We start from the raw sequence: 27,532 nt of genomic DNA, 5'->3' as shown, positions 1-27,532 counted from the left end.
TACATCTTTAAATAGGTGTTTCCGCAGACAAAAGAAAACGTTTTAAGCTGCTGCCCTATCACCAGAAATATGGATGATTTTTAAATTTCATTTCCACCGTTATTTATCCTCAAATGTTAGGAAATATTGTTATTGGTTTTACTCTATTAATTTTTTGCTCATTTTTCCCTCAGGTCTCTATGACAACAGTTGATTGAGCTCGCCGCTGCTTCTTTTGAGCCAATAGCGCGGCGGCTTGTTTGACAGTGACTAAAGCGGCTCGTTATTGGATAGGCGGCGAGTGTCGGTGGGAGGAGAAGAGTCTGGCAAGATGGCGGACAGGACGGCGGTAGACATTAGCAAATTGAAGGTAAAAGGAGTTGAAGTCTGGGGCGTGGGACAGGGCGAGCGGTGTCTGTGGTTATGGTGAAAACTGTGACTTCGTGACTGTATCCCGCGCTTCACGTCAACATATACAGTAATCGTCGCGATTTAGTTTATCCATTCTAAACCCCCCCCCCTCCCCCCGGATTATACTCCTGAGACCCGTGGGGACATATGAGGCGGACTTTTTCTCATTCTCTGAGGGCAAGGTTACTCTTCTCTGATGTTTCAAAGTTCCCCGATCCTTTAAGCAACATAAATGTACAGGAAATGTTCCGAGTACTGCATTGAGAAGAAACACATGGCTTCCATAATGGCCTAGTGGGTAAATGCACCGCCCAGGGAAGTCATGAGCCACCTAGACCAGGAAAACCCCAGGTCTGTGCCATGTTTTGTTCTCAGCCTGGTCAGCAGTAGGGCTGCTGTACTGTGTACTCCAGATATTTTAAATGGGACATAATTCCCTGAAAGTGAGAGTGTGGGGAGATAAAGCCATTAAAAGGGGTCAATATCACTTTGGGTTTTGTAAATAGGGGAATTGTACAAGAGCAAAGTAGTAATGATAAATGTGTACAAAACATTGGTTAATCCTCAGTTAAAGTACTGTGTGCAGTTTTGGGTGCCCCATTATAAATAGGATATTGAAGCTATAGAGAGCTAGTGTAGATTCACTAGGATGATGCTGGAGGTGGAAAACCTGTTATAAGGAGGGACTGAGATATTGGGACTATTTTCACTGGAGCAGAGAAATCTAAGAGGCGATTTAGTAGAGGTTTTTAAAATGACGAAGGGCTCTGATGGGATGAATAGGAAAAAGCTATTTTCTGTGTTTAGAGAGTCGGTGATGAAGGGACATCAATTTAAAATCCTCCTTGAGAGTGAGGAGAGAAGTTAGAAATTTCTTTAGCGAGTTGGAGCATGGAGTGATTGACGTAGAGACCGTTGTATTTTTTTAAGGGAAAGTTGGCTAAATATGTTTTAAACTGGAAAAGATGGTGCTCTGGGGAGTGAGCAAGACAGTGGGATTAGTTTTGGATTGATACGGAGCTATGGGGTAAGAGTGGGGCTGTGCGATTAGTTTTGGAATAATATAGGGCTATGGGGAGAGAGTGGGGCAGTGGGATTAGTTTGGGATTGATACAGGGCTATGGGGAGAGAGTGGGATTAGTTTGGGATTGATACAGGGCTATGGGGAGAGAGTGGGGCAGTGGGATTAGTGTGGGATTGATACAGGGCTATGGGGAGAGAGTGGGGCAGTGGGATTAGTTTGGGATTGATACAGGGCTATGGGGAGAGAGTGGGGCAGTGGGATTAGTTTGGGATTGATACAGGGCTATGGGGAGAGAGTGGGGCAGTGGGATTAGTTTGGGATTGATACAGGGCTATGGGGAGAGAGTGGGGCAGTGGGATTAGTTTGAGATTGATACAGGGCTATGGGGAGAGAGTGGGGCAGTGGGATTAGTTTGGGATTGCTCCAGTAAAGAGCCGGTACAGACACGAATGGTGGCCAATGCTGTAAACCTCCATGGTTCTCACTCACTGTTTTCATGTTGCTGTAGTTGACTGAACTAAGACAAGAATGTGCTTCAAGAGAACTGGATACTAAAGGAAACAAACAGGATCTCATCCAGAGACTGCAGGCTTACCTGGAAGAACATGGTAAAATTACGACTGCTATTTAATCCCACACAAATTATATGGATTTTTAAAAAAAATAAAATTAACCTAGGAGTTTATAGTATATGAAGGATTGTGAATTCTTGTTTAGTTACCCAAAGAGTGTTGCACTTGCAAAACATCCCATTGAGACCCTATGTTACAAAGCATTACACTGAACAAATTCAAAATCAAAAATTGGCTGATCTCTGTGTAAAGGGGGATGGTTGTGAGTCATTACCGGTCATCTGGTTGGGGTCCGTTGATCAGACTGCTCGAGTTGCACCCTTGCAAGTTATAATGTCCTTTGATTCCTACCTGTAACTGATCTTTGTTGGCATGCTTTCTTGTAATGGACCTACAGTGGTCTAATATTCTCAGTGTAACCTTGTTCTAGGTTCTTAAAGCTTTAGTATATTTTGATTTGTGAAAAAGTGAACGTTTACTCTTTTCCCTTCAACTTAAAGTTAACTTTTTTTAAACCGAGTGTGTATCCAATTGTACCTCCCACAATGCTCTCTTTAGGTCAGGTTCAATGATGAGCATAATGTGTGCGCAAAGTAAACCATGGAATTCCAAGGTATTCCGTGGAAGTAGAACAAAGTACACAATCAGACGAGGAAAAGGTAAATTTAAGACTTCACATGAAGAAGGATCATCATTTGGAATGAGCTTTCAGTTAGGGTGGTGAAAGGGAAAGTTTTAGAATCATTTGATTTAAGAGACAGTGGAATGCCATAGGTCTATAGGTTTTTTTTTTAGATGAATGGGCCAAACGGCTTTCCTTATCTGTATTTATCTTGCAATCTTGTGTGTGTCCTTGTACTCTGCTGCCAGGGATTTTGGATTAGACTGCAGTTCTTGCAGCCTTTCCCTGTTGAAAGTGATGACTTTAGAGGAGTGGGGGGTGGGAGGGAGAGAGAGTACTTTATTTTTCATAGCCTTTTTTTAAACAGTTCTGGTTTAACCCTTAGTCTGCTACATGTGGATTTCTACAGTGTATGTTTTCAGCAGATTACATTAGTGTCTATGTACATTTATGTAAAATATTCTGAATTATTGTTAATTGAATTATTCACAATTTATGGCTTTTTAAAAACTCTGCCTGTGAAGCATACTCCTTCAACTTAACCCTTTGTGGTCATCAGGTATGTGCCTTTTTAATAAAATCTGAGCATTGATTTTGGGGAGGGGGTAATTCTAATGCTCCATTCCAAAAGAGTTTTCCATCAATTCTGACTGTTTTGCTGACTGCCTCACATGATATCCAGATGTTTAGCTAACAGGCCACATAACAAAGAGTAAAAAGTAAAATTCTGGAAATGTATTAACCCATTTTTTCCTTTCAGATCTTGACTGACTTGTGCATTTCTCTTTTTTTGTTGACAAAATGAAAAACCCAACCAGGTTACGCTAATCAGTCATTTAATAATCAAAATAATCTCTCAAAAAAAGTCATAAAACATCTGGGGGAAAATACTTAAACATTCAAGGTACTTGTTCACAGAATAAGCATCCTCTTTAATCAGGAACTTTATTCTGCAGAATTGCTGCACAAACCTAAATGTGTCCTTGTTTGTTTTTATGCTTTTAAAAGTAGCCATGGAACAAACATTTGTGTAGTAAGTTCTAATTCAGTGACATTGTGATTGGATTTATCACTCGAGATAACATTATTTATCCTTTAAAAAGAAACAAGTCCATTAACTTAGTAGAGACTTCTAACAGAATTGCTGTCCCCTTCTACTAATGTTCCAACAAACTTAACAAGGGTACCCTGCTGGTTAGGGTTAAAAGCTAGCCAGAAAAGGTTAGAATTAGCTCCACTTTTGAATGTTACTGTTTAAAGAGTGAGTCTCGATGATATTGGGGTACTGGTTTTGAGGATTTACTGTTCTGACAGTGCACAAACCAAATTAATGTTGGTTCATAATATTAACTTCGGGCACTTCAGCTTTGAGATTCTTTCGGACTATTTGGGCAGTAACTTTTTCCATGCCACTTCTTAATGATATCAGCACTCTCCGTTTAAGTTTTAAAAAAAATCAACTGAAATCATGAGGGTGGGGTGGGGAAGAAATCAAAGGGATGTTAAAATTAATTCTCTTTAACTGGGGTCCTGATGGTGAGACTTCATTTTAAAATGGTATAGCAAGTCTATTTTAATGTACACATGGATTTAAGATGTTATCTGTGTTCAGTAACAGTGCAGTGGGCTTGCTTGTCTTTCTTACCTCCTAGGTTAGAGAAGGGCAAATTTGCCAGGGTTCTTGTTCCTGAGTGTTGTTCATTGATCTCTGCTGGCAGTATGTCTGTGGATGTTAGGTTAGGACAGGATCATGCTTGGCTGTGAGGCCCCTTTTTGGTTGAATAGTCCACCAAAACTGATCACATGAATAATGGGCACTTGGATGAGAGAGGTGCAACCAGCTTTTGTGCAACTGTATTTCAGCAAGGGGTCCATATCTTAAGAAGGGGAGGAGAGCTGGCAGAGCAGATGGTTAATTATAAAACCATGGGTCTGCCTGGAAAATCTAATTTTGCATTCTGAAGCACAGGCATGCAATGTGCATGTTATTCAAAGGATTGCAATGTACTTGTCTAATGTCATCACCTTCTATACTTAAAGGAAACTTAACATGTAGGGGGAAGGACTTTTGATGTGAACTCAAAATATACGTCCAAGTCCTTGCTCCTTAGTTTGCAATGTCAAACTAGTATAGGTCCAGTATGAATTCACTATTATTTCTCTTACAGCTGAGGAAGAAGTGAATGAGGAGGATGTTCTAGCTGAAGATACAGAGGTAGAGAATATCTTAAGTAATGTCGTTGCTTTCTAGAATTTTGTGACGCTGCCATCAAAAGGTTTTTTTTTTGTTTGTCATCCTTGGCTGGATGAACGTGCAGTAGCTCACTTCTGAGGTTCTGCCAATGCCACTCAGTTCACTGGCAGTGCTGGCACAGTGGAGATTGGTAATTTGTTATATCTGCAGTTATAGCCATGGCACATTGGAGTTTCACACACTGCAATCTGTTTCATTTTCTTACATACAAAGTTTGTAATTTAATCAGAATATCTAGGGCGGGACCTGGGAGTATCTGAATCCTCACCTGAACCCTGAAGTTACGTTACTGCCTTGAAATTACCTACATAAAATACAGTTTGAGGTCATATTAATTTAGTTTTTCATCAGTTTGTGCTGACCATTAGTGGGCTATGGTCAATGCATGAAGATTAGTTGAAAAATTAATACTGCGATACTGAAAGTTTGAAAAGTTTCACTTGAATCCTGGAAAATATGGCTGACTCATATACACTGTAATTGATTTCCTCTGTTATGGATAAATCCTGTATTTTCTAGCTCTCTGGTTTGCAGGCTGAGTCCCAGAGCTGCCTGTACTGGTACATGTGTGAGTCTCATCTGTTTTATTGATGGTTGAGGCATAAATGTTAGTCAGGACACCGGGTGAGCTCCCCACCTCTTCGTATAGTAACGTGATCTTTTATGCCCACCTGAGAGGGCAGACAGGGCCTTGATTTCAGGTCACACCTGAAAATCGGCACCTCTGACAGTGCACCACTCCCTCAGTACTGCACTGGAGTGTTAGCCTGGATTATGTGCTCAAGTTTCTGGAGTGGGGCTTGAACCCACAGCCTTCTGTCTCAGAAGAGTGTGCTACCACTGAGCCCTGGCTGACACAAGATGAGCTATCTGCCAAAGGGCCACCATTACACTAGTCAAAGGTGGGGACGTGGAAATAGGATGTTATTAAGCGTTGACCCCAGTGCTGCCTGTGTTCATTGAAAGCACTCAAAGTATTGGGAGCTCTGGTTCAGTGATAGAATGTCATGTCTCTGTGCCTCAGCCTAGGTATTGGAAGTCAGTTCCCTTGTGCTACATTGAATTTAAAAATAAAGTTGAACATAAACCTGTACATTTCAGCAAATACCTGAGGGTAAGGTATTTTAATTATAGCTTCTGTCAAAAGTATAGATGCTGCATTCTAAGAGCATTCATATTTTTTGTTTTGTACACAGGAGGAGGAGCAACAGAAGGTTGAGCCAGAAGTTGAAGGGGAAACTGTTGCTGTCAAAGAACCAGAAGAGTAAATATTAACGAATTCCTGTTTAATTGATTTTGCACTGTATCTTGCAGTCTATATCCAGAGAACTGCTACGGTACTGGCTGATCTTCTATGCAGACAAATACTGATTTTGATGTTTCCACCACATACTGGGTCAGTGTCAATGTGGTATCAAATCAGTCTCTGATAAGGACAGAACAATTCTACTTCGAAATTTAGCGAGGCCTGCGTTACTTTATGGCTTTGGTGAACTATTGAACATCCCTTTGTGAAAGCACCTGTCTAACTATGTATTTTTGTCATGATAAAAGTTTCAGTACTCATGGTGCACAAAATGTGATGGGAAGGTGTATAGTATAGGAACAGGAGTAGGCCCTTGTGCCTGCTCTGCCATTTGATAAGATCATGGCTGATCTGTGATCTAACTCCATATACCTGCCTTTGGCCCATATCCCTTAATACCTTTGGTTGCCAAAAAGCTATCTATCTCACATTTAAATTTAGCAATTGTGCTAGTATCAATTGCCGTTTGCGGAAGAGAGTTCCAAACTTCTACCACCCTTTGTATCATAGATTACTCAAGACCTGCCAATGCAAGTCAGGAATAATCTTTATAGATTTGGGTAACTCATTTGATGTTTAAAGCTGTAAGTTTAGTCTATCACTATCCAATTACTTTGTTTTTCTGAACATGCTGCCATCCTTTAGTCAGGAGGAGAGGGTGAACTGAGCTGTGGACATTGTTGCAGTTGACCTCAACATTGCTCTCTAATGAAAGGCATGCTAGTGGAATCGCTTGTTCTTTTGCTCTCTAACAAAAGCATTCCATTACTATTGTGAACAATTGCTCCACTATTATCTCGAGCAGCCTGTTGAAGCTTTGTTGGGTTCAAATGATAGTCCAGTGTGGATTTCAAACTGTGTCTTCTGAACAAGAGTCAGTGCTTTACTCCTAGAGCTAGTCTTAGCTTAATGAGTAACATTTCTGGGCATGATGCAAGAATATTTTTGCAGTTCCTAACTCGATTATTTAAAAACAAAACGTGTTTTTACTATTTAAGATGAGCATTAGATGATGTTGTTCCGCTCTTTCCACATAAATTCTAAAAGTATTTCTTTTTCAGAACTGCAGCAAAGAAGTTGGTTAAAATAATGGCACCAATGACTGAGAGTGAGGTGAGTATCAACGAACTTTGGCAAAATAGCCCTCCCCCTGCATTTTACTATACCAGTAGTCAGTTTTATAAACTATACTTAACTGTTTGTGTGAGGGTTATGTACCAGTGTTCTGTAGATACCTGACTGCAACTAAAATACCAATCCTAACTGACAGAACACCCAACATCGTCTGCTTTGTAAATGGTTTGAAGTTTTAGGCATTCACTTGTTTGATGTCCAGAGCTTCCCACATGTCTTGTATTCTGCATTCAGTAAACCCCATTAAATCATGATCTAACACTGTATAACTAATCCTAGTATCCCTCTTGCACTATAATGTACTTTCCTCTTCTCCCTCCCCCACCCCACATCCCTTTTCTGTTCGCGAGGTCGTGCACCTCTGATGGCTGAGGGTGGGTGAGGGTCCTGATATAGTCCCCACCACTTATAGCGGGCAAGTTGTGCGAACGTGGTTTGCCCATTACATGTGATGGCTGTTATAACACATGCACAGTCTGGGCTGTGTTAGTAACCCAGTGCTGGCAGCTTTGGGGCTTGCTGCTGACACCCGATCAGCATACCCCACTTCTTTCATTCTTTCACCTGCAGTGTACCCATGGCCTCGCCAGCCCCATTCAATTATGCGGCGTATGTAGAATCCATCTTATTGAATTCTTGTTCACTTCATTCCTCGAAGTTTGAATAGAAAGGTCTGGACGCTGGCAGCAGATTTATAAGAGGGCTAACGCCTGGACGCTGGCAGCAGATTTATAAGAGGGCTAACGCCTGGACGCTGGCAGCAGATTTATAAGAGGGCTAACGCCTGGACGCTGGCAGCAGATTTATAAGAGGGCTAACGCCTGGACGCTGGCAGCAGATTTATAAGAGGGCTAACGCCTGGACGCTGGCAGCAGATTTATAAGAGGGCTAACGCCTGGACGCTGGCAGCAGATTTATAAGAGCGCTAACGCCTGGACGCTGGCAGCAGATTTATAAGAGCGCGAGCGCTAACGCCTGGACGCTGGCAGCAGATTTATAAGAGCGCGAGCGCTAACGCCTGGACGCTGGCAGCAGATTTATAAGAGCGCGAGCGCTAACGCCTGGACGCTGGCAGCAGATTTATAAGAGCGCGAGCGCTAACGCCTGGACGCTGGCAGCAGATTTATAAGAGCGCGAGCGCTAACGCCTGGACGCTGGCAGCAGATTTATAAGAGCGCGAGCGCTAACGCCTGGACGCTGGCAGCAGATTTATAAGAGGGCTAACGCCTGGACGCTGGCAGCAGATTTATAAGAGGGCTAACGCCTGGACGCTGGCAGCAGATTTATAAGAGCGCTAACGCCTGGACGCTGGCAGCAGATTTATAAGAGCGCTAACGCCTGGACGCTGGCAGCAGATTTATAAGAGCGCAAACGCCTGGACGCTGGCAGCAGATTTATAAGAGCGCAAACGCCTGGACGCTGGCAGCAGATTTATAAGAGCGCGAGCGCTAACGCCTGGACGCTGGCAGCAGATTTATAAGAGCGCGAGCGCTAACGCCTGGACGCTGGCAGCAGATTTATAAGAGCGCGAGCGCTAACGCCTGGACGCTGGCAGCAGATTTATAAGAGCGCGAGCGCTAACGCCTGGACGCTGGCAGCAGATTTATAAGAGCGCGAGCGCTAACGCCTGGACGCTGGCAGCAGATTTATAAGAGCGCGAGCGCTAACGCCTGGACGCTGGCAGCAGATTTATAAGAGCGCGAGCGCTAACGCCTGGACGCTGGCAGCAGATTTATAAGAGCGCGAGCGCTAACGCCTGGACGCTGGCAGCAGATTTATAAGAGCGCGAGCGCTAACGCCTGGACGCTGGCAGCAGATTTATAAGAGCGCGAGCGCTAACGCCTGGACGCTGGCAGCAGATTTATAAGAGCGCGAGCGCTAACGCCTGGACGCTGGCAGCAGATTTATAAGAGCGCGAGCGCTAACGCCTGGACGCTGGCAGCAGATTTATAAGAGCGCGAGCGCTAACGCCTGGACGCTGGCAGCAGATTTATAAGAGCGCGAGCGCTAACGCCTGGACGCTGGCAGCAGATTTATAAGAGCGCGAGCGCTAACGCCTGGACGCTGGCAGCAGATTTATAAGAGCGCGAGCGCTAACGCCTGGACGCTGGCAGCAGATTTATAAGAGCGCGAGCGCTAACGCCTGGACGCTGGCAGCAGATTTATAAGAGCGCGAGCGCTAACGCCTGGACGCTGGCAGCAGATTTATAAGAGCGCGAGCGCTAACGCCTGGACGCTGGCAGCAGATTTATAAGAGCGCGAGCGCTAACGCCTGGACGCTGGCAGCAGATTTATAAGAGCGCGAGCGCTAACGCCTGGACGCTGGCAGCAGATTTATAAGAGCGCGAGCGCTAACGCCTGGACGCTGGCAGCAGATTTATAAGAGCGCGAGCGCTAACGCCTGGACGCTGGCAGCAGATTTATAAGAGCGCGAGCGCTAACGCCTGGACGCTGGCAGCAGATTTATAAGAGCGCGAGCGCTAACGCCTGGACGCTGGCAGCAGATTTATAAGAGCGCGAGCGCTAACGCCTGGACGCTGGCAGCAGATTTATAAGAGCGCGAGCGCTAACGCCTGGACGCTGGCAGCAGATTTATAAGAGCGCGAGCGCTAACGCCTGGACGCTGGCAGCAGATTTATAAGAGCGCGAGCGCTAACGCCTGGACGCTGGCAGCAGATTTATAAGAGCGCGAGCGCTAACGCCTGGACGCTGGCAGCAGATTTATAAGAGCGCGAGCGCTAACGCCTGGACGCTGGCAGCAGATTTATAAGAGCGCGAGCGCTAACGCCTGGACGCTGGCAGCAGATTTATAAGAGCGCGAGCGCTAACGCCTGGACGCTGGCAGCAGATTTATAAGAGCGCGAGCGCTAACGCCTGGACGCTGGCAGCAGATTTATAAGAGCGCGAGCGCCAACGCCTGGACGCTGGCAGCAGATTTATAAGAGCGCTACAAGAATTTCTCCTTGAGGTGATACACTGCCTGATTTGTCCTTCAGTTTTTGGTGTTTAGTTCAGCTTCTTCCAAAGAACTATTCAAAAGCAAATATAAATATTTTTTTAAAAACATGCATCAGTTTTTTCATGTATATTTCATTCATACAATATCAGGTGAGTAAGCACAGCTGTTTCTGCCCAAAATAAACTGAGCACTTGAGCCCCTGTAACTTTGAAATTGCCGTCCACGCAAATAGTTATCGCGTTTTGCCCGATATGAGCAAGTGCTTGTTTTAATCGTGGAAGTTTTAAGTGGTGGGGACTGTGCCAGGTTTCCACTAGTACCTCTCCTGGGCCATACGTCAGACTTGCTACTCATTGAAAAATGGAAGTCTAGAATGATGAGGTGATGTTACAAGTTTAGAGTGTTACCATGGATGTTCCCTTAGGTACAGTAGTGCTAGTCACTCCTGTAAGTGGCCGGAGAGTCTTGGGCTTACGGTTGTGTCTGTGTTGTCCTGTATCTAACTATGTGATAGTGTAAGCCAAAGGTGTAACAGCAGGAACCTTGTGATCTGAACGAGGTATTTATGTCTTTCACCTGTGCGCCTCTCCAATTATTTCGAGGACGGACTGAGTTAACACTTGGTGAGAAATGCCAGCTACAAATGGTTAAACTGCTTTATTTCACAGCATGTGAACACAGCAACAGTTCTGATCGGACGTGCTTCATTCAATCAGTACAACTCACCTCTAATAATACAAAATAATGAGCACACTATGTTTTCCCATATAAGTGGGTTGTCTTGCTTAACTTAAGCAAAGTAACATCTAATCACCCTCTTGCATTCTAGCCTTCTGAATCTAACAAAAGCTTGCTCTCACAGCTTTAAGAACTTGACTGTCAGTGAATGTGCCTGTTTTCCTCTATGTTCACTGCTGGGGACCATGGACCTCCCAACACTGGTTTGAGGTGTTTATCGATTGCTGGATTGTGTATTTGGGGGAACAGCTTCAACGCTTAGGCCATTAGCATTTTCGCTACCTGTTGTCACCTCATCCTTTTTTTAAACTTGTGTGAATGCACTTTGCATTAAAAACCCAACATTTAAATGTAACTCATAGGGGGGGAAAAAAGTCAAAAATTCCAAAATGTGACTGGTGTATTGATGCATGTTGGGGATGTGCCTTTAAACGAGCTATGGATTAACTTTTTTTTTTCAACATTCTTTAGTGTTTGCTCAATGAAAACAATTGGATAAAATTACTATTTTGCGTGTTACCCTGATGTTCCATTAAAGAGGAGTGTAACTGTAAGTTGCTTCTTTAAGAAGCTTCTGTGTGTGCATTCTCCAAATGAATGGAATGTACATTAAACTGTGGAAATAAAAAGACCTGGTTAAAATTCTGCTCAAATTAAATTAGTTTGGATTGTCACTGTGATTTCCTTTGGCTCAAATAACCACATGTAGTCTCTCTGGCACATATCTGCAGAAGGACTGAATTACCTACTCCTGTTCCTATGTTCTCCATTCTTCAGGTTGCCTTGATTATGTGCTCTTTGTTTTTAACAGCGAAGGCCGCTCTACAATAAAAGCAAAGGCACAGTTCCTTTTTTGGGTGGGGTCAACAAATGAGCCTGAGAGGTTCACAACATGTTCCTCATTGTTATGCTGACATCTATTAACAGATTTCTCAGATGCAATGAAATGTTCAGCCCAGGGCTAGAGAAACATTTTTCAGAGAGATGTGTAAGGTATTTTTTATGCTAGAGTATGTAAATTGTACAAATGGTAACTTGACATTCTTTTTTTGGAAATGTTTGAGTAGAGATATAACATTGAGGCTGGGATGTTCTTCCAGTTATCCAATGTAGAGCGGCATTGACACCAGCCATGAAGCATTCCGCAGGCTAGGTAATCCCACATTTTTGGCTGGAGAAAGAAATGTGAAGGTGGCTGAACTCAATATTAGGGAAGAATCGAATGGGAAACATGATTGAATAAAATAAAGAAAGCACTTGACTATAAAACACACTAGATTTTAAGGAAAGTTAAATGTTCAAAGTTACGGGACCGGCCATCAGCTTGAAAAGTGCAGTAATTACAGAAATGAGGATGCAATTCTCCTTACTGGTCATAAATACCAAGTATTGGAAAAGTTGTTTAGCAACGTTTGAGTATAAATGTAATCAAAAAATGGAGATATTCTTGAACAGCACTGTTTGGTTCCAGCATTGCTTACAAAGGTAAACAAGCTATAACTTGACTTGTGATCCCAGCAGTGAGTGCTTTCATTACTGAGAAGGTTTTGAAAATGGTACATCCCGTAGTATATTGGTAACATGCAATGGCCAATCATACTTCACTGTTATTCATTGGCATGGGAAGCAGAGCATTTGTATTTTAAATGCTGATTGTCATCAGTCCTGAGCCATTTGTGAACAGTCTTTGGTTAAGCTGGTACAGTATGTTGATGCTGTAATGTTCTCTGCCATGCAGTGGTAGGATGTATCTTTGTGTCCAGTCTTGAGGTACTTTTACACTTAAAATGCAGCTGGTGGCAAAAAAACCCAGAAGTTTGCTATTGACTGCTATTAAAAATATAACTCTTGTTTTACTTCTGAGGAATCCACTTTTTTTTTGTAGGCCTCACGAGCTCCTGCCATGTTTGCCAACAGCTGATGCAACGGGGTGCCAGGTGGAAATGTAAATAGGGAAAGTGGCACCAGGTGGCCAGTATAGCTTCGCTCTCCTATAACTTACCACTGCAGTGTTAAAAAAAAAACCTTTAGCCATGCTACATGGAGAAGTGCTGAGCAGAGCCTAAGTACTTCTCCATGTGGAGAGAGGAAATGGTGCTATTGCCGGTTCTCCAGGTGGAATTGGAAGAAGCTTGCTCATCATCTTGGTCAGACAATGGTGTATGGTACAGGAGGCCATGGAGAGGTACAACTTTAAACCGGATTAAAGAAAGAATCTCTTCAGTTGCAACTAAATTCTGGGGAAGGAGAGAAAGAAAAATGAGAAAATTAAGGACTTCCTAAAAAGTTTCAACACAGGTATTGACCTGTCTAAACCTAATCCTGCACTCCTGATGGTTCTGAATAATCTGTTTAAAATTAAATAGGTGCTTTTGGTTAGTGCAGTTCGGGTTACAGTATTTAGGAGGATTATTCCCCCTGTCCTTGAATTTTCTCCCACTTTTTGAAGGTAGTAACTGCTATCGGGGTACATCCTGGCACCTAGGGATCCTGTTCCTTCCACTGCCCTAGCTGAGTATAACTCAGCACAGATTGGGGGTTCAAACCCAGGGTATATGTGTCTCGTACTGCACCTACTGCTATCAGAATTTAATGTAATCGTCTGAATGTAAAATTTTGAGAAGTGATTCAGCATGTTTAGTGAATTTGATATCTATAATCTTTTTCTTAATTTCTCTATATACAGAGGCTAAAGAAAAGAGCAGAGCGGTTCAATGTACCAGGGACAGCAGAGAGTAAGAAAGCTGCCCGCGCTGCACGGTAACTATTGCACAAAACCAAGGTTTGGAAATGGCATTCAGAATGCAGCCTTACTGTCAAACCTTTAAATATTCTATCTCAGTGCAATGTGTATTTTATTTGAGCAAAAGGAAACAATTTTTCAGGCAAATGGATAGTTGAGCTGTCATATCACATTGTGTATGTTAATAACACAGACATCATAGTGCAAAGCTCCAGTGACTCCTGCTGGAAATTATGTTTGGATGTTTTGGTGAAATTGGCCTCAGCTGCGATGGCCTCTGAATAAATAACGTGACATTCACTGTCCAGACTCGCACTCTGACAAAGCCCCAGAAGGTGGCCAGTATCTGTGGAACTATTGCTGCTTGACTTGACACCTTCAGGAGATGGAGATGGGGGTGGGGGGCAGTGTAGAAAACTGCAGAGGTAAGGCAAAACCCATTTCCCAAATTTAGGTGTGGTTGAGATGGACTTTGTGCACTGCTGTTTCCCTTTAAGCTGTAAAAATGTTTGAACTATATAATTCACTGTTTTAATAAAACTGTCTGCAATCAGCCAACCAAAATTCAGAGACCAGGTCTCAGGCAGCTGAATGTAGCACAGTTTTGAGAGCATCTGAATGACCTTAGCTGTTGGTGAAGGGGTTAAACCGCAGATGCGTGCATCTAATGTTCCATCCTGGACAGTCATCTGTTTTGCCCTCAAACTTCTGAGATTCATGTTCTTGAGAGGTAGGGTATTTTTGAATAAAACTTTAATTGGCTGAGAAATAAAAATACTGATTACAGATCAAATCTAAGCTTCATTCTTTCCACTCCTCACAACTTTGTTCTAAGGATCTGAATTAAATCCTGTCCAGAAGGTGGCAGTATTGATGCAGTAATCAGCTGCCATTTTTTTTAAATGGCTCTATGAAACAAGCTGAGTCCAAGAGTGAGATTGACCATGGTCTATCCCACAGTACCTTTTTGGATTATATGTAGGTTTTCAGAGAGAATCTAATCATTTAACATTTATTCTTTCCAAAATAGGTTTGGTTTGCCTGTTGTTGCAACGAAAGGTAAGAACAAAACCATCCTTGTATTTCGATCCAACATTGTTCCCAATATTATAGATATGATGATTTTAAAAATAGAACTAAACTGAACAAGAAAAACAAGAGCAGCAACAGTCTCCCATCCCATGCATCTGTATACTCTACCACTCCGTACAAGCGTATTTAAAATTGCAGTTTCTGTGAATCTGGAGCAGCAGGGGGAGGGGGTGATGAGAGTAACATACATTTGTATTTTTCTCTTTTTTTTACCCCTCCCCCTTGTCTCCAACAAAAGGAATTAATTGCTTCAAGAAATATAATTTTTAAAACCTGCTCTTGGAGCCATCATTCCATTTCTCTTCCCTGCACTCTCACCCCAAAAACCAGTTCCTTTGCTTGAGAACCAGTAATTAATTTTAGATGTTGAGGAAAAGCCAGTAACCTGTAACAGATAAGGTCATTGAGTTCTAATCTTCTGAAAATACTATTCTCGCTTGAATTTTTTTTTTCCCCCTTTAGCCACGTGTGTCTGCCTGACTGCCCACAGTCCTCTGCACCTTGAGTTCCTGGCCTTGGCCTTAGGGAGGTGCTCAGTACAGGCCAGGTGTTAGTATTCGCAGCGGACGAGAATCTGAAGTGGCGGATACTTGCATACCTCCCAATGACTGGTTTCGTGGTGCTCTACTGGACCAGCCATATAAATACTGTGGCTACGAGAGCAGGTCAGAAGCTGGGTATTCTGCGGCGAGTGACTCATCTCCTGACTCCCCAAAGCCTTTCCACCATCTACAAGGCACAAGTCAGGAGTGTGATGGAATACTCTCCACTTGCTTGGATGAGTGCAGCTCCAACAACACTCAAGCAGCTCGACACCATCCAAGGTAAAGCAGCCCGCTTGATTGGCACCCCATCCACCACCCCAAACATTCACTCCCTTCACCACCGGCGCACTGTGGCTGCAGTGTGTACCATCCACAGGATGCGCTGCAGCAACTCGCCAAGGCTTCTTCGACAGCACCTCCCAAACCCGCGACCTCTACCATCTAGAAGGACAAGAGCAGCAGGCACATGGGAACGACACCACCTGCACGTTCCCCTCCAAGTCACACACCATCCCGACTTGGAAATATATCGCCGTTCCTTCATTGTCGCTGGGTCAAAATCCTGGAACTCCCTTCCTAACAGCACTGGGAGAACCGTCACCACACGGACTGCAACGGTTCAAGAAGGCGGCTCACCACCACCTTCTCGAGGGCAATTAAGGATGGGCAATAAATGCTGGCCTCGCCAGTGATGCCCACATCCCGTGAACGAATATTAAAAAAAATTAATTCCATCACTATTGCACTTCATCTGTAGTCAAAATCTATTTAAGTGGTGATAGTGACTACTAGTTTTGGGCTGCTTAGTTAAAGAATCCCATTTCTGCTACCATGTTAAGAATTATCCTGACTTTGCCAGTCCAGGAAAATTGGGCAGTAGCTTTGTCAACTCGCATATTAGTTTCTGGTACCTCTCACTAAGGTCAATGTTATATGAAGTTTTTATTGTCAAGCTGTTAGAATTTTGTATGTATTGTTACATTTTTATATCCAATATTATTCCAGGAGAACATATCTGTACTGTGCTGTGCTCGGTCTCTTAATGCTGCACAAGAGCATTGAGTACATGACTATATACAGCAACATAGACCCCTATTTCCAATATTTGAAGATGTGTCTTTAGTGTCGTAACCAGGCTGATATGAGTGAATCGCATTCTTTCTATTTTAGGTGCTCCTGGGAATATCAAAACCGCGGTAAGTTTGTTTTTACTAAAAAAAAAATAATTTCAGTACAATCCAAACTCCCATCTATTATGTCTGACTATCTAATCATCAATATTTTTGAGGGGTAATTGTCAACATCTTAACTTCTTTCCAGACTTGGATGTGTTCACACAGAATCCAACATGGTCACGAGTGAAGTGTCTTTAGTTTCTAAAATAACTTGACAACGCTGCAGAATGGTCAGAATGTGTGTTGTCAATTGTTTAAAATGTCTAACTAGAATAGCTTGCAACCTGTGCACTGGGAATGGAGTCCGCCATATGCAACAATGCAAGCTCCAACCTAAATTGGGCCCTCAAACCTACTATATGAACAAGAGTATTTGATGTGAATTGCTTCATGTACAGCCTTAGTAGTATATTGTTCTGACCATGTCAGCAGGGTAAAGTAATTAGTTTGACTGTGTAATGTATCAAACATACTCATTCTGAAGGCTTACTCTTAACTTTCAGATCAGTGCTGAAAAATTGAGAGAGAGAGCTGAAAGATTTGGTATGAATGTATCATCACTCTCAAAAAAGGTAAGGTATAAACCGGTTTGTCATTGTAGTTGGGGAGTTAAAAACTTGTTATACTTTTGTGGGGGGGGGGGGGGCGGTAATTTTTGAAGTTGGAATAAAAAATCGAACATCAGGTTTAATTAGCAAATTTGATCTATAATATCTATCTGTGCTTTCCTCTTACCTTGCTGCTTTGTTATGAGGGTTTTGCTGACCAGGGACGAAGTGGGGGAATGCCGCTTTTGTTTGTGCAATTTAACATTTAAACTCTGTACCCAGTGACCAAGGTCCTAATGGTATGTTCACTGGGTCACAACTTGTTTAAATGTAACGGCCAGGACCCCTATTCATACAAATAAGGAAGTAATTTCAGTTTTAAAATTAATTTTTGAAGAAATAGAATCTGCGTTCTATTCAGGTGAACCATTGAGGAAGGAATAAGGTAATTGTCCAGAGTTGTGCTGGGGATTCTTGGCAGTGGGTTTACTGCTCATTAAACAATTGTTTTTGATTTCATGTATTTTTTTTAGTTTTAATGGGGTTTTGGTGAATTTTGATTGGTGATCGAAATGTGATAGTGGGTCACAGGATATGCTATGCGTCTCTCATCACTCCTCCCTCCTCTTGTAAGTGATATAAAATTTGGGTAGCTAGGAAATAATTGGGGGTATAGTGTCCCTTGTATATTAACTAAACCCAACTCAATACAATCACTCCTTTTTGCTGTTCACCTGACCCTCAGTTATTCTATTGGAATCTTCCATTAATCTCATGTTACTCCTTTCTTCCATTAGTTGTTGCTAGTGTGCCTAGTAATTACAGTATTTTATTGTATGGTGGCCTCCAGTGACCAAAAACCAGGCTGAGACTACCTCATCGGTTATAAGTGGCAGTTCAGCTAAGGCAGATGACAAATTTCAAACATTTATTTGTAATAGTGTTGGTTGAGATGACGGGTAGTCTGTTAGTTTTATAATGGGGGGAGAGGAGACAGGGAATGGTCTGGCTTGTAGGTTGAAAAGCACTGGTCTATTCCTTGGCAGACTGGTTAATCACTTAACAAGCCTCAACTGTATTTGACTCGTGATCAGCACAGAAAACATGGTTGTAGTTGGTAATGCATTTGGCACACCTACCGCTTACAGGAAATGTGCACATGGAGCAAGTTATAATGACCTCCGTTAGGTGGTAAATGTTTTGACTGTATAACAAGGATAGAAAATTTAATTATCGCAGTAGGGTGCTTGGGAAGTTGTTGTATGCAGTTAGAAGTGGGCTCCTTGCAGCATGCTGTGAAATAATGACCCACTTACATAACACTGAAGCAACAATACAGCTTTGTATTAAATATCCAGTTTGCCATTTCTTCAAAAGTAGGTAAAGATTGCTGCTAACATCCCATTACATTTTTGCAGCGAGTGTAAACTTTCATTACGCCGCACACTTCATTGGGCTCCATCTGTCACCTGGGTTTTTGCTGCGTTGAGTCCACAAACAAATTGGCTTTGTGTTAAGAGTGCTGCCTGGGTGAGCCTCTTAAGGCGACAATGTGTTCTTTCTACCCCCTCCGAGTTCTTGTGGAGCTCTCAATCAAGCCACGCTAGATGCTATAATGAGTGTTGACGGCAGGGAGAATGCGGCTGGCAGCTACAAAAATTGTAGCACAGTGAAGTTGTCATTGCCGTTAGCCCCTTGCTGTGAGAAGGGGCTTGTGATTGATGTGTCCACCATCTCTCTGTCTGCAGCACTGGGGTGATCTGCTAGGCCCCACTTCATTGCAGACTGGTAACAACATGCAATTAAAACATGAGAAGCTGGGGGATTACAATATCTGGATCATGGCCAGCAAAAATCACCACAAGACTGGATGTGTCAACATGGGAGGAGGTGCAAGGATTTTGTGTTTTTGTTTTCTAACTTTTTTTTGTTTTCCTTTTAGAGGAAGTGAGTGCAAATGGTCTTTGCTTACTATGCCATTTAAAGAAAACATTCCCTTCCTCATTGAACAGGATGTGGAGATGCCGGTGATGGACTGGGGTTGACAATTGTAAACAATTTTACAACACCAAGTTATAGTCCAGCAATTTTATTTTAAATTCACAAGCTTTCGGAGATTTTCTCCTTCCTCAGGCAAATGTTGAACAGGGTCATGCTTATCCTTAACTCCTTCTCCCAATACCCTGGCTGAACCTGAGTTGTCATCCTGCATGTTGTGCTTTGGTGCTGAACACAGTAGCAAAATGCAGTTATGTAATTTAGAAAGTGCTCTCTTAGTAAACCCTGGTAATGCAATAATATTCAAATAGGCATCTTTTGTTTATCTGCATCTAACTGCAAGCTAATCATATCCTAAGAAGCATTCTCCAAATAAACCTTTCAATATTTGAAATGGGTGCAGAAAAATCACAACCAACCTCCTTTTGATAGTGTGACTTTTAAAAATTATTTTCCACTCCATTACTTTCCTTCTAGTTTCCCCTGTGATTGAAGGAGACGATTCGGCCCATCGTGCCTGTGCTGGCTCTTTGAAAGAGCTATCCAATTAGTCCCATTCCCCTGCTTCTTCCCCATAGCCCTGTAAATTTTTTCCCTTCAAGTATTTATCCAATTCCCTTTTGAAAGTTATTATTGAATCTGCTTCCACTGCCTTTTCAGGAGCACATTCCAGATCATAACAACTCTGCGTTTTTAAAAAAAAGTTTCCTCATGTCGCCTCTGGTTCTTTTGCCAATCACCTTAAATCTGTGTCCTCTGGTTACTGACCTTTCTGCCACTGGAAACAGTTTCTCCTTATTTACTCTGTCAAAACCGTTCATGATTTTGAACACCTCTATCAAATCTGCTCTAAGGAGAACAACCTCAGTCTCTCCACCTAACTGAAGTCCCTCATCCCTGGCACTATTCTAGTAAATCTCTTCTGCACCCTCTCTAAGGCCTTGATATCCTTCCTAAAGTGCGGTGCCCAGAATTGAACACAATACTCCAGCTGAGGCCTAACCAGTGTTTTATAAAGGTTTAGCATAACTTCCTTGCTTTTGTACTCTATGCCTCTATTTATAAAGTCCAGGATCTCTCATGCTTTTTTAACAGCCTTCTCAACTTGTCCTGCTACCTTCAAAGATTTGTGTATGTGCACCCCCAGGTCTCTCTGTTCCTGCACCCCCTTTAAAATTGTACCATTTAGTATATATTGTCTCTCCTCATTCTTCCTGCCAAAATGTATCACTTGACATTTCTATGCGTTAGATGTCATCTGCCATGTGTCTGCCCACTTCAGTCTGTTCTCCTGAACTCTGATACTATCCTTCACGTTGTTTACTACATTTCAGTTTCGTGTCATCTGCAAACTTTGAAATTATACCCTGCATACCCAAGACCATGTCATTAATATATATCAAAAACAGGAGTGGTCCTAATACTGTTCCCTGGGGAACACCACTGTATACTTCCCTCCAGTCTGAAAAAACAACCGTTCCCCTCTGCTTTCCGTCCCTTAGCCAATTTTGTATCCATGCTGCCACTGTCCCTTTAGTCCCATGGGCTTTAATTTTGCTAACAAGTCTATTATGTGGCATTTTATCAAATGCCTTTTGAAAGCCCATTTACACATCGTCAATCGCACTACCCTGATCAACCCTCTCCGGTACTTCATCAAAGAACTCAATCGAGTTAGTCAAACACAATTTTCCTTTAACAGATCCGAGCTGACTTTCATTTATTAGCCCATACTTTTCCAAGTGCCAATTAATTTTGTCCTGGATTATTGTCTCTAAAAGTTTCCCCACCACTGACGTTAGGCCTGTAATTGCCGGGTTTATCCCTCTCCCCTTTTTTTGAACAGGGGTGTAACATTTACAATCCTCCAGTCCTCTGGCATTGCACCCATATCTAAGGAGGATTGGAAGATTATGGCCAGAGCCTCTACCCTTACTTCCCTCAGTAACCTAGGATGCATCCCATCTGGACTGGGTGACTATTCTACTTTGAGTACTGCTACCCTTTTAAGTACCTCCTTTATCTATTTTTATCCTATCCAATATCGCTACTACCTCCTCCTTTACTGCATCTCTCAAGATAAATAGAAAAATACTTAGAATTGGCATTTTATAATTATTAGTTATATTTTGTAGCTGTCTGAAGAGATGGTGATTGTATGTTAAGTTACTAGTAGGACATTCAGATTATTAAACAGTTTTAACTGTTATACTTTTGGTGTTTAATGACTGTAATCATTGCATGGGCTGAAATGTCAGCCACTCCTGACTGTAAAAGCTTTCCTGTACAATGGTGAGTTGACTACTGTATAGGAGTTTATTGAACCTCAATGTTTCTTGCTGTTGACCATATTTCCACCTTCAGAGCTTTGTTGGTGTCATTGTTGCTTGTAACGTCACAAGACAGATAGATTTGCAGGAGTGGTAGTGATTGCTTTTGAAGAGGTTATTTTGTGATTTTTATTTTAAACCTTGGTGTCCTGCACTATATGGGCCTTATCTTTCACATTAGTTTCTCAGTTTCAAATAAATTGAGGCGAGTGAGTAGCAGAGGGGAAGTTTACTTTGTGCTGGCACAAAAAGTAAATCCTTTATCACCATTGCAATTCAACTAGCAGCACCCATGCAATGAAGCAGATTTTATTCAGTTGTTTAAAAAATTCAAACTGCACAGTGATCATGATCTAGCATGCCTATGAAGATCAGACCTTTTAAAATTGTTACTGAAATTATTTCCATGCTGTTTTTGATTCTCTAAATTAGTTGGTGTTTGTATACTTCAGTTTCTGTCTTTTGTGCAGGTTATAGCAGGGGTTCTGTTCCTGGCTATGTATGTATATTTTTCATCCTTGGAATTGAATACATGACTTCTTCTGGGGTTCGATTCCATATGTGCCAGCAGCCCTTTCTTCATTACTGCCTAGTTGGTGTGTCAGTAGGCTGGTCAGTTGGCAGGGAATCATGGCCACGGATTCTCTCCTTACCTGATGCATGCTAGCACTTTTCAGCAAGGGTCACTGGATAGCAATTAGGAGTGGGAGCCTGTGGTTTTTTTTCCCCCCTGTTCCACACCCCAGGGGTGCTGAAACCAATGGAGTGCTGTAATCACAGCCCTGTTGTATAATCATTTTAAGTACTGTGTTCTTAACTGATCCTTTGACATTGCTCATGTTAGGAAACTGCTTTTCAAATTCAATTAGTTGGATTTTCTTTTTAAAAATTAACAATTTTATGCCATTTTGAGCTGTTGTAGAGGAGGCTATAGCTTTTATTTATAACTTTGAATGGATTTTTTTAAGAAACTAAAGAAGTGCTATTCTCTCCTGTCAGACCTGCTCTAATCTGCATTGTACGAGCATTTGATCTTTGTGAAAAATGAAGGGGAAAAGAACTGTACTGAATGCTCCTGTACTTCTTGAATAGTTATCTGCCCAACCAATGATGTCATTATGCTTTGCTCAGTTTAGCCTAAGAATTGCTGTTAAAATGCTCTCTAACACTTTTGCTGCCCAGAGTGCACAGCAAGAATTATAACCTTGTGCAATACATCAGCTGCTGGGACATAATGAGAAGCATTTTCTCCCCCATTCGTTGCAAATTTTTAATGACATTTGGCTGCAGTACCAATTCCAAGGGTACTCAGCCCTCTGGAATCTTGCCCAAGTGCCCATTCTTCACGTACTTGTGTGTGGCTTGGTACTACACCACCGTGCATTTACATGTGAAGCCGAATATTACCGCCTTAAATCAACTTCAATCTCCACTTAATGTGTGTTTGCTTTTCTTATAGACTGAAGATGATGAGAAGATGAAGAAGAGGAAGGAGCGGTTTGGAATTGTGACCAGTTCTGCAGGAGGTGGAGATGATGTAGAGGTAATCAAACTAGCACGATTATCCAACACCTTGGAAGCCCGCCAACTCTGATCTCTAGGTTTGTCCACAACAGGGTACAATTAGCAATTTATAAATGTAGGTAAATGATTTTTTGACTGTTGCAATTAACAATTGTGAATTTATGCAATGGCTAAATAACTTAATTTTATACGGTTGCAACTGGCAAAGCCTCACTCCAAACAAATGAACAGAAATTGAATGTAATCGCCTTGAGGTTGAGTAGCCATATGGGTATAGTATTGAATATACTATATAATCCTTCCACAAACCACGTACAACCGATCCTATCATGAACAGAATGGTTGTCATGCTGGATGTGAGTGGCCCGAAGACTCATTGATCCGTGAACTCTCATAGTGATGTAATCATTGCAGCAGTTAATTGGAATAATTAGGGTCAGTCTATACTGTAAGAAAATCATGATGGGAATTTTAAATAGATCAACTTTCTGATCATTTGGTATATTTTTTTTTTAGGCAAAGAAGAGGAAAAGAGCAGAACGTTTTGGGATTGTCTGATAACACCTTGCTTTTTTTTTACCAAGAATATTTTAAACGTGTATCAAGTAGATTTTTTTAGGATACTTTTTAAACTAAAAATGTGCTTTATTTCCCTATTGTGTATCAGTTTGCAGTAATGGTGTTTGCAAGGTGTCAGAAATTAGATGACTTATTTAATTACAACTGCTAGAATGTACAGTTGCTTCAGCAATAAGGAATAAGATGCTGAGATACCATGGAGTGCAAGTCACTGCTGCAGGCTGGAGATAATCTTAGTGGAACTTTCTGCAGGTACTGTACAACCAAGTGAAACTTGATAAATAATTAAAGGTGGTTGTGTCTTTGTTAAACATTGCAAGCTGCAAAAGTCTAATTTGTAAATGAAAGTGCACGTGACTTCTTTGTTGTGATATTGTTGCATCACCTTGTTTTTTTTTAAAAAACATTTTGAGTGAAGTAAAACCTTGACTGATGGGACAGTGAGTAAAAGTTCAAATTGCAGCGGGAGTTGGGCTTTAACACGGGCTATGCTAGAGATTTGGTGCAGGCTGTTCAGGGCTAAGGCTACTTTTTAAAAAAAAACACACCACAAAATCTATTCCCTACACAGTGCAGACCCTTTAAAACCCATTGAACACAAAGGGTTGGTGTTTCCTTAGGAAAGAGCCTTTTATGATTTTGTTTGGAGGGGGGTGCGGGGGGGTTCATTTCATTTTCTGATTTCAAATGTTTTTAGCGTTAGCATGGGGACAAAATGGGCAGGGAGAAATTGTTAACTATCATATAGATGTCAACATCCATCTGCTCACTTATGAATAATTCTTACTGCACACCACATGAATCAGTCTCTCTTCTTTCTCCCTCCAGTGTTGAAATACTGATGATCGTAGCCACTAATTAAGTCAAAAAAATAGTTGGGCTACATATAATTGTACTAAGATCATTGTGCACAAAGTTTGACTCAGTCTTGTCATTGTACACTGCCAGCTGTTTTTTTTATATAATATGATTATCTTTCTCTAGCAGAGAAAGATGCTAATCAGCCATAGAAATACCCTTTGTAAAGAAATTGAGTCCAAGCTTATGTTGGCATTCAAGATGAGGTTGATTTGAGTCTTTTGCTCCTTTGCTTGAGTGCAGGCTTGCATTTATCACAGTGAGGGATGAGGATGATCAGCATCAAGTACATTTTCATATTAATAGTGAAAGAAATGTTAAAAATCCCACTGGGTTTTGTTTACTCTGCTAAAGAACAAAAAAAAATTGTTAGGTCCATATAAAGGATATGTAATGTGGGGGGTGGGAAAACAGTGATATTGGGTGGTGTGTTTGTGGAGTGCCACAGCCAAGTGTAAATTATCCTGCTTGCTAAGCCCTGTTGCATATTCTGTTGTTATACAGTTTTTTAAAAAAAATGCCCAAAGCATTTTAGTTCACAAACACCTAACTGCCCTTTTAAACTTGTGGCATTTCATTCTCTCCTCCCACCACTTCTCCATCTTGTGGTGATAGCTGCATTGGCTTGGTTTACTGGAACAATAAATGTTTGATCATAAACTACTGGTATGTGTGATATAAAACTAGTGACCTTGTTTCCCAACAGACTAGCAGGTGGTGTGATGCAATAAAATGTAACACTCTTGTCTAAGTGTCATTTCACATCTAGCAACTTTGCTTTATAAACTTGCATTTCCTGTCAAATGTATCCACATGTAAGGGATAGTTTGGAATGTAATTGGTTTGGAGCCTGTTTCCTTTTTTTCTCCTTCACCACCACCCCCCCCACCCCCCCCACCAATAAAGTCAACTTTTCAGGTTGCTGGACCACATTTTCTACAAATGCATATGGCAGTTGTCTTTGTTGTCTTTTTAAGAGATCTTTGCTTTGTGTTTGGTCTCTATATATATATATATATATATATATATATATATATATATATATATATTTGATTTCTTCGGCAAGATGGATACGAATTAGCCACTTCACTTTCTCTCCATCTTTGTCTCCCTTCAACCAACCCCCCCCCCCCGCCCTTCTTCCTGGAAGCACTGATGCATGTTACATGGTTACCTTGTCTAAATGACCATTCCTCATGTGTGAGCCCCAGACTGAGTGTGTCAGCAGGCTATTGGACTGTGGAGCCATCATAGTGAGCCTGCTCTTGCCCTTGCCTGATTCTCCCACACATGCACATACTTCTGCCAGAAGTTACTGGATAGCATTCAGAAGCAGAAATACTTTGTTTTGTCCCCCCCCCCCCCCCAGCCCAAGCCCATATGTGTTGAAGCCAGGTTGTAGCACCCCAACTTCTTTCCTGGTCAACATCAGCAAACTCTACCTGGTCTGTATAGTTCAGTAGGTTCTACTCACTGGGCTGTCAAGGGACCATATGTTTAACTTTTTCCCTCTGGTGTCCAACTAAATATCTGTTCACTCATGAAATGTGGGGGTAAGTATTAACAAGCTAGTTAACTATGGCTACAACACAGCTGGGCCTGATCCTGTGTTCATAATGTTCATACGCACATTTACCTGCAGCAAATGTCACTGGATAGAAATCTGGAGCAGGAACCCTAGGGATGCTGAGGCTAAATGGAGCTGCTGCTAACTCAACACAAACCAGGGATTGAATTTGGGACCATCTTGGTCTGTATGACTTGGCCCCACAATTGGCATTGCATTTACAAACGGAGTCACTGGTGGGATCCCTGTTTCTCGAGGCTCTTTTGTCTTGATACATCAGAGTATTAACATGTTTAGTGGAAAATGTTTACTTTTTTCCCCACATATTGACCTTTCACCTCTGGTGCACTGGCTCAAATTAAGCCTGGACTGATGGTTTGAAAGTCTCTATGTTCTGGCTGTAAGCATCTTGAGAGAAATCTAGTTCCTTGTGGGTATTAGCCTACAGCATGAAACTTGCCCATAGTTTAGCGCTAATTAGTAATCTCACTCCAAAGACCATAAGGTGGCTTATGTGTGAAATGGACAAATATCATTTTGGTGCAGGAGAGTGTGCTGTTGAAATTGGGATGGAGGTTTACTCTGCATCTAACTGCTGTATCAGACTTGGAGCCATAGAAGTGTACAGCCGGGAGGAACCCATTAGGCCCATCTTGTCTCTGCCAGTACTTTGCTGGAGCAATCCAAAACAAATTCTACTCACCTGGTCTCCCTATAGCTCAGTATCTTCCTTTTGTTTCAAATATCTATCCACTTTTCCCTTTTTAAAATATGCAGTGGTCTCTGAACTATTCTTTTGGAGTTTGACACTGAATACGTGAAAAAGGAAGTGTTTCATTCTCCAGCACAAGCTTCCTTCATCTTAATGACCGCATATTCATGAAAAAAGGTCAGTTGATCTATCCTATAACTTTATTTTGCTGCAGCGGGACTTTCCGTTTTTAAGAAAAGCTACCCCACATAAGGTCAAAAATATCTAAGATAGAAATGAACTGATTACACTGGTGGCAGTGTTGTAAATAATTAGAAATGCTTGCATTATTTTTAGCCTCCTTGTGCTCCATCGTTCCTTGATTGGGAAGGGAACTCGCGCACTGACCTTTTCCATTGTGTCTCTAAAGTAGCCTGGGGTGACTCATCTGTGCTGTTTAAGCCTACAAAAGAAGGAATTTCTGAATGTTTTGAGGGAAGGGGTAGTGAAGAATATCATCACCTGACTTGGTTGAATTGGGTTGGGATAAGATTGGCAATCCAGAGTTTCCACCCAGGTGGCCAGTATGTTTTGATCCTACTGTGCTATGGAAGGAGCCAGTGATAATGAGCAGTATGGTACCACAGTACTGGAGTCTACAGCTATGCTGAAATGTATTTTTGGATACAGTTTGTGCTTTTTAAGGTAAGACGGGAAAAGTACACATTACTAGGGCTTATGATTTGTCACTCAGAAACCGATATTTTCACCGCATCCTTGACTTATGCAAAATACTCTAGTAGCAAATCGTAGCAGGTGTAGGAATGCTCAATTTGCATCGTACTGTGGCAAATTACTTGCCCTACCCATCACATTCCTCCTC

At 41.9% G+C, this 27,532-nt stretch overlaps 2 protein-coding genes across 4 annotated transcripts in view; both read left to right on the top strand.

Annotated features, from left to right (window-relative positions):
• Positions 1-288, top strand: part of pan2 (poly(A) specific ribonuclease subunit PAN2) — an 82,129-nt gene extending 81,841 nt beyond the window's left edge. The window contains exon 23 of the mRNA XM_067976473.1: positions 174-288. Coding sequence (XP_067832574.1) covers positions 174-193 — 20 coding nt within the window. The 3' untranslated portion in view covers positions 194-288. The remainder of the gene's footprint in view (positions 1-173) is intronic.
• Positions 266-25,334, top strand: sarnp (SAP domain containing ribonucleoprotein). 3 transcript variants are annotated; one of them, XM_067976478.1, is made up of 11 exons: positions 266-349; positions 1,923-2,022; positions 4,777-4,823; positions 6,059-6,126; positions 7,230-7,281; positions 13,686-13,759; positions 14,773-14,801; positions 16,550-16,575; positions 17,058-17,126; positions 22,890-22,973; positions 23,471-25,334. In XM_067976478.1, exons 1-11 carry the CDS (start codon positions 311-313, stop codon positions 23,510-23,512), a joined length of 630 nt encoding a protein of 209 aa, XP_067832579.1. In that variant the 5' UTR covers positions 266-310; the 3' UTR covers positions 23,513-25,334. The 3 variants fall into 3 exon arrangements, with proteins under 3 accessions (XP_067832579.1, XP_067832578.1, XP_067832580.1); XM_067976477.1 differs by having other exon boundaries at positions 22,890-23,031; XM_067976479.1 differs by lacking the exon at positions 23,471-25,334 and having other exon boundaries at positions 17,058-17,125; positions 22,888-22,977.
• The last annotated feature ends 2,198 nt before the right edge of the window (positions 25,335-27,532 follow it).

This window comes from Heptranchias perlo, chromosome X, assembly GCF_035084215.1.
Source record: "Heptranchias perlo isolate sHepPer1 chromosome X, sHepPer1.hap1, whole genome shotgun sequence".
Taxonomy (NCBI): Eukaryota; Metazoa; Chordata; class Chondrichthyes; order Hexanchiformes; family Hexanchidae; genus Heptranchias; species Heptranchias perlo.
This window is presented reverse-complemented; position numbering and strand designations above follow the sequence as displayed.

Coding starts and splice junctions, on each gene's coding strand:
- sarnp (XM_067976477.1), top strand. CDS start 311: ATGGCGGACAGGACGGCGGTAGACATTAGCAAATTGAAG. Junction 350..1,922: donor TAGACATTAGCAAATTGAAG/GTAAAAGGAGTT, acceptor ATGTTGCTGTAG/TTGACTGAACTAAGACAAGA. Junction 6,127..7,229: donor GCTGTCAAAGAACCAGAAGA/GTAAATATTAAC, acceptor TTTCTTTTTCAG/AACTGCAGCAAAGAAGTTGG.